Below are 7,614 nucleotides of genomic sequence, written 5' to 3'. Positions count from 1 at the left end.
AAAGCACAAACAGACTGGACCACCAGGCTAACAGGGGCCAGTGGAGTTCAGACACGGTTCATACCGTGTCTTTCTGGGCCCTCATGGAGACAATCTGTAGTTCACTGTACTGTAGGTTCCTAGGCTGGGTTCTTCAGCTCTCTGTGGTGCTCACTGGTGCAAGACAGGAGTAATGGATTAGTATCACACACACACATTGTAACGTGATTGTGTGTGGGTGTGCAGTAGTGAGTGTATGTGTGAATGAGAGGGTGTTTGTCCATAGTGCAGGAATTACCTCAGGAGGAAAAACGACCTTGAACACTTTCTTCCACAGATCTAGAGGGTTTTTAGCATGCAGAGTCCCAATGTCAACATCAGTAATTGGGGGAGAACCTGGGAAGTAGAGTGAGATCAAGTGTATCATATTAAAATAACAGATACAGTAAGACCAAGGAGCTGATCGTGGACTACGTGGGGTGCACACCCCCATCCACGACAAGATGGCCGCAATTTGGCATGGTCCCTCAGATCCTCAGGAACTTTTACAGCTGCACCATCGATAGCATCCTGACTGGTTCTATCACCACCTGGTATGTCAACTGCACTGCCCTCAACAGGAAGGCCCTACAGAGGGTGATGCAGACGGCCCAGTGCATCACTGGGGGCGAGCTCCTAGCCATACAGGACGTACATGACAGGCGGTGTGTGAGAAAGGCCCCAAAAAATTGCCAAAGACCCCAGCCACCCCAGACATGGACCGTTCTCCATGCTGCCGTCCGGCAGGCTGTGCTAGTACATCAAGGCTCAGACCAACTCCTATACAGCTTCTATTCCCTGGCCATAAGAGTGTTAAATGGCTGACAACTACTGCTTTCTCTCTCTCACAGACTATCCACACTGACTCTATGCCCATTCACAGGTCTCTACCCACTGACATACATACACCTTCACTCTTACACACACACACCTTCACACCTACACACACACACACACACACACACACACACTGCGCCAGTGACCGCTGCGCCACTCCTACTTATCCTGCTACTGTTCACTATTACTCCTTTTTATATGTATATATTACTATTATATGTATATATTACTATTAGTATATTACCATAAGTATTTATATATTCCTGCTACCAGTCACTTTTCAGCCCTGTTTACATGTATATACTACTACAAGTCACTTTTTATGTATAAACCTACCTCAACCACTCGAGTACCCCTGCACAGGGAATAAGGTACTGGCTCCGACCTGTCTATATTCACATTTTTTAAATGTTTTTCCCTCCTATTTTCTCTTTTTTGGTGCTGAGGAGTATTTCTGTCTGTAATAAAGCCCTTTGTGGGGAAAAACTCATTCTTATTGGCTGGGCCTGGCTATTGGCTGGGTCTGACACCTGCCCAGTCATGTGAAATCCATAGACTAGGGCGCAATTAATTCATTTCAATTAACTGATTTCCTTATTTGAACTGTCACTCAATATTTTGATTTTGTCCCACATTTTGCTAATTTTCTCATCTCCGAAGCATTTGATCTCAACACAATTTTATGTTTGCATAACTAGAATCTGTTATGAACAGAGTTGACTAGGTTTTGTAGACTTTACCTTTTGCCAAAGTTTCAAAAAATGGCGGTCTTTAGGAGTGTAAGGCTGAATTGAGTTATTGCACACGCGCACTTCACAGAGTAGGCGTTCCCTAATGGAAATATGCAACTACATGCTGGAATTTATGGGATTATTGATGACAGAACTACTTGAGTTTGTATTTTGAATTTCGTGGTCCACATTGAGATGCGTTGTTGCAAGTACAATTCGCAAATGTGTAATTACATTTTTGCAAGCTTGTGTCATGATGTGTGAAAGATGTAACGGTCGCAAACTTGTAACTTGATATTTGAATACATTAAATAAGTTTTGCAAGTATAATTTATTTTCAGAATTATTACAAGGCCATTTACGAGTATGAATATTCTGCTGTGAATCAAAAATACATATGCAGATTTAGAATCTACGAGCGCTCAGAGTTCTGTCACTGTTGTTACGTTACCAAGAGATATTTAAACTTGTAAAACGTTTTGTAAATTTGTAGACAGATATTTGCAAGTGGAAATGTGATTGGCACTCTGGACCTTTTACTCCTGACCAATCACTCCCCTCTGGCGAAACCACAACCGCCTAACCATTGGCTGGATTGTTCCATCAATCAAATCTCAGGAAGTAGCTCCCAATATGAGCAAGAGAGGATGAGGGTAAATTAAACGAAAACTATCTACTTGAAAGTAATCGTCTCTTTTATCTGTGTACATCAAAAAAATGTATGTGAAAAGGCATGGCAGTAGTTTGTTTATCATGTCGAATATAATGGTACATTTCAGACGAACTTCAGACCAGTGTTAACTAGCTGGCCTCTGACATTCGTCCTAGTTTTACTATCAACTGGCTAGCTTTATCAGGCAGCGAGGGTAAAATGAATTTACAGTACCAGTCAAAAGTTTGTACACACCTACTCATTCCAGTTTTTCTTTATTTTACTATTTTCTACATTGTAGAAAAAGAGTGAAGACATCAACACTATTAAATAACACATATGGAATTATGCAGTAACCAAAAAAGTGTTAAACACATCAAAATATATTTTATATTTGAGATTATTCTAAGTAGCCGCCTTAATGACAGTTCAAAATGCAGAAATACAAATTGTTGAAACTGTTTGCGCCCCTTTCTACCAGATGTGACATATAGGTCACATTGCATAACTATTGCTAGGAGTGTTTATTTATTTATTTTACAAATATGTTATTTGGGGTGCCCTTGGCCAGTCCTAGTCACTGCTTAATTTTCATTCACGGAAAAGTGGGTCCATGGGATAAAATGGTTAAAGTTCAAAAAGTTAAAACAGTATCAACAATATTTTGACAAACAATCTATGTTCAGTCCGTTTGTAGATGCTAAGTTGGTTTGGTGTTTGTAGCTTTCAACTATTCAAGAACAGTGGCGAATCAAAATATTTCCCATTCAAGCCTATGGAGCTTTTATGAACCTTTAAAGGACAACCACACCTCAAGTATTCCAGACCGGTCTGCCTGTTTTAAAGTTTGAATGGCATTTCTAGCTTAACTAATTGAATACCAACCTGTTTTGTTTCACCAGCTAAAAGAAATGTCAATCGGGAAAGGATCGACACTTTTTATTTTATTGAAAATAAGTAACATATGTAAAATAACAAAAAACATAAAACACATGAATTGCAACAATAAAATACATTGAATGAACAACAAAATAAATAAAGTTGTGGTTTATACAAAACATGAAACAGAAAAGTAAAACACTGATAAGATAACAAATGTGTAAACTTTAAAAATAACCCCCCAAAAAGTGTACTGAGCACTTAATTTTTCCCATCGCTTTCTTTTTTTTAAATGTCATATACTGACAAACATGAAGGTTATGGTTAAGATAGTGTACTGAGAATAGCTACACAGAGGCAAGGCATCTAATTCTGATATCTGTTGTTGAATTTAGGTTTTTGGTTTTGTTCTTTTGTATCCAAAAACCACTCATGGTGACACTTGAAGAGCCTTTGACACATTTCATATTTTCTCACACTGCGATGTGCAAATTATATCATTTCAGCCCACTACTTGATGATTACTCATAATTTAAAAAATGCCATTCTACTATTCAAACTGGGCACTTAGTGACATCAAAAGTCTGTATACAAAGCAGAAAAGATGGAGAGCATGTCTTCTGGTACCTAACTTCACTATTGCTTAAGTGTCTAAATACTGTTGCACTATCTTGAATTATTTTATACTACAACACATAACTTTACATGGAAAGGCTTGTACAATGGTCAGGCTAACCCTCCAAAAAGGAACTACAGAGAAGCAGCAAACTCAATGCGGAGGTCTAGGTATATACACACATACCGTATGAGTACATGAAAACATCCTCCCTTATGGAAATGTAGAAGAGTGAGCGATTCAATGTCAGTAAAAGGCTAAAGAAATCAAATGACTTATGATCATCATTCATACATGAAGTAATGACAGTGGTTACAGCGAATGAAGCTTTGACAGTAAGCTCTTTGCAGTCATGTTGTCTGATACAATTTCAAAAAACTATGTAAGGTCCTTGTAAATAAACACTAAACAGACAGAGGCCCCTTTGAAAGAAGACCCACCAGCTTTCTCCAACCAAGGCCATTCAGGGTGGACATCTTGTAAACTGTTATGGACTCCAGAAAAAGAGCATGTTACTGTATGAAGTGTTACAGTAAATAAGGCTGATTCAAAACAGCCCAAGCTGAAACAAATAGGGTCATAGTCAGATTTTTTCGTTTCCACTTCCAGTTTGCAAAGACACCACATATAAAGTAATGCAAATCATATGAAATATGTCACTCAGGTCAAGGACCAGGCTTACAAGCAGCACTGTACTGTAATATAGTCTAAAACCGTTTCAAACCGTATCAAAATGGTTTTGTGTGAATTGCATATCACCATAACAATGTATTTGATTCGCTGGGTACATAATTGCTCAGAAAAGTTTAAATTCAGTATTTTAGTCAAATGTGTGCAGAAAACAGATAGAAAACATATTACCAGCAAAACAGATAAATTGCCATTCAAAATACAATACGTAACATTTCTTGAGTTTGCTCCACAGTACACTTATTTCACTTCAGGAAACTTGGCTCACATTAAAAAAAAAATCTGTACTGTTAGCTTTGGTAAGTTTGAATTACTATAGTATAAGAAGAACATTTGTTTCCTGAAAGCAATTGTTTTCATACAATCGACAACTCCTACTAAATTAGTATGATTAATTTCGATGACACAAACAAGTTTTCCGAAAGAGAACGCTCTACTCAGTCGATCTTGATACTAAATGTCAATGCTACTTGTTGCGACACAAATACAAAGTGTTCACTGTTTAGCTGGTGCCAGTATGAAGGGTAAGAAGAAAGATGGGGAGGCACTCTAGAAGTTGTCTTTACCACAGGGTGTGTCTGTGGCCAGTTTGCATGGAGGAGGATGGTAACCAAACTCCAGAATGCAAATATGCCTGGCTAGAGGTCGACCACACACATTCCTGACTGCCACTCCTCTGTGTGTATCGATTGATGCGAGCTGCTTGACTTAGTGGTGTTGTTCATGTCCATTGACATTAATAAATAATATGCCATTTAGCAGACACTTTTACCCAAAGTGACGTAGTCATGCGTGCATGACTGTACGTCTAAAGAGAAGGGAAGAAATCCTGCTTAAGGCCTGTCCTGTTGGGTTCTGACATACAGGAGACTATAGGATGGTGGATCTTCATTCAGAAAACTTCAGAAAGAGGGGAAATTGTTCTTTGAGGTGGGTGTTCTACATATGAAGCTGCGCAGAGGGTGTGAATGTCACTTCTGGGGGATGGCACTCTCTTCTCCACTGGGGTGGATGCGGTTGAATTGCAGGCCTCCCAGGTCTCTGGCTGACCCAGACCCCTCAGTGGGGGCTGAGGAGGCGGTGTTGCCCCTGGCTGAGGCTGTGGGGCCTGGGAGGGCCTCCTGGGGCCCCTGAGAACCAGGAGTGGGCTTGGGTGTAAGGGGGCTGGTCAGGCCAAGGCTGCTCAGGGCATCCAGGGTGCCGTCAGGATCCACCATTACATTTATCACTAAATGAGAAATACAGGAGATTGGTTCAAATGAATGAGCTTGTGTTTGATTGGGATCATACAGTATATGAAAAAGCAAGTGGAATGTATGTAGTGAAACTAAATGTGTTTATAAGTCTGAATCTATTTGCAATACTGCTGCCCACAGAGTCTTCTTAGTGGTGGTCTACCATGCTATCTTACCTTGTAGCTGCTTCTCCACTCTCTTCAGCTCCACGAGGATAGAGGAGATCTGCTGTTCCAGGAGAGAAAAGGGGAAGGCAGTGACACGAGAGAGGAATAAAAGGTTGCTTCGTCATGACAATTCATTTCTAAAAATAAATAAGGAAAAATACCTTTATAACCCGTTTCTTCCTTACCTTGTTAGAGGTTTTGAGAAGTGGTATGTCGCTCTCAGATCGGAGTTTGCTCTCAATCTCATCCCAATTCCTGTCCTTGTCTTTGAACAATATTCTGGAAAAATCATTGACCATAAAGTTGCTTTGCTTAATATCTCCTTGATCTCTTGTGAATGTCAGATATACAGATATAAACAACTTAAAGAGCTTGATTGTTACCGTATTTTTCCTGCTGTTTTGTCAACAGACTGTCTGATTTTAGCTGACAGCTGAGAGACAGATGTGAGCAGCAGACTGTCCACCACTGCCTCATCCCTGTTCCATGTGCGTCTGCGGAGGGCAGAGTGGGAGTCCAGGCTGTCTGGGGCGCGGGGACGGAGCTCCACAGGGCGTCCGTTTATCTCAGGGGCCTTGTTCTGCACCATGGGAGGAATCTTCCTGAAGTTGAGGCTCTCGTCAAAGACACGGTCAACCAGCTATGCGGGGCAGAGGAAGACTTTGTTAGTTATATGGGGCAGCTGTATGATTGTTAACCATGAATGGAACATTTATACTGTATCTTCTCTGTATGAATGTATGTATGCTATGGCCATGCTACAGATTAACTAGATTATCATAGTTATGAGTTACATAGTTATGAATTAGGTATTAAAGAAGTTAGCAGAGAAAGGTCAATGAAAGCTTGTTAAGAGAATGCATATACACCTTTTAGTCATATCTGATCAGTATACAGCAGGTATACTCAAAATGGGATACAAGAAATGCAGTTCACAGTCCACACCTTCGGCAGCAGATCAAAGATAAAGCGACGCTGAAGCAGAAGCCATTGAGCGTTAGTAGTTTAGAAAAGGAAGGAAGGAAGGTAGGAGAGAATAAAGTAAATGTCAAGCACCTTTTGCATGCCCTCCTGCGTGCGGCCTACCTCTTCGCGGGTATCGATGGCGGAGCCGGGCGTCGTGGCGGCGGTGCTGACCGTGGTGCTGGGAGCCGTTCCAGAGGAGCTGACCGAGTCGATCTCTCCGGCCACGTCATGGATCTCCCGGGCGAGGATGGCCAGGTCCTTGGCCAGGTCTTGACTGATCCTACGCACACAGGGAAATAACCTATGATACATCAGACGGGCTGCTGGAGCTGGGCAGAGAGTGACACTTCAATAAATCAGTACACACAAACAGATATCTCACAATGATATAAACCAAGACTACTCATTAGACATTGAGAGACGTCTGCATGTCAGCCTCAACAAAAAGCAATTTGTTTAATGTATAATTAACTGACACAGCACAACACAGAACCATTCTACATACTGTCCACTAGATGGAGGTAAGACCATTTTCAATGTGAATTAACAATATTCACTTGTAAATGATCATATCCTTTACAAGCATTTTATGCAAGGAACCTGAACTTCAAAAATGCTTTACTAAGAGCTGCTTACGATAACATATTGTCCTCCATTACTTTAAATGTCCTTGTCTGATGCGTAAGAAATTCCTTGTGCTTGCTCTTATGAGGCTGGTTGAATCAATCCTTTTCTCACTGCTGTCTGCTCAGTTCAGTCTCCCTGTGACTACTAGGTCAAGTGGAAGATATGCAGGATGAGGAAGGGTGCAGGGAAGAGGAGA

The 7,614-nt window shown here is 40.9% G+C and overlaps 1 protein-coding gene across 1 annotated transcript in view; it reads right to left on the bottom strand.

Annotated features, from left to right (window-relative positions):
* Positions 1 to 3,238: 3,238 nt before the first annotated feature.
* The window catches only part of cep170aa (centrosomal protein 170Aa), a 62,474-nt gene continuing 58,098 nt past the window's right edge, over positions 3,239 to 7,614 (bottom strand). The window contains exons 14-18 of the mRNA XM_038975110.1: positions 6,912 to 7,071; positions 6,209 to 6,465; positions 6,011 to 6,104; positions 5,835 to 5,886; positions 3,239 to 5,651 (exon numbers count right to left, since the gene is read on the bottom strand). Coding sequence (XP_038831038.1) covers positions 5,395 to 5,651; positions 5,835 to 5,886; positions 6,011 to 6,104; positions 6,209 to 6,465; positions 6,912 to 7,071 — 820 coding nt within the window. The 3' untranslated portion in view covers positions 3,239 to 5,394. The remainder of the gene's footprint in view (positions 5,652 to 5,834; positions 5,887 to 6,010; positions 6,105 to 6,208; positions 6,466 to 6,911; positions 7,072 to 7,614) is intronic.

Source organism: Salvelinus namaycush, chromosome 35 (genome assembly GCF_016432855.1).
Source record: "Salvelinus namaycush isolate Seneca chromosome 35, SaNama_1.0, whole genome shotgun sequence".
Classification (NCBI taxonomy): domain Eukaryota; kingdom Metazoa; phylum Chordata; class Actinopteri; order Salmoniformes; family Salmonidae; genus Salvelinus; species Salvelinus namaycush.
The sequence above is the reverse complement of the archived record's forward strand: the minus strand, read 5'-3'. Positions and strand labels throughout refer to the sequence as shown.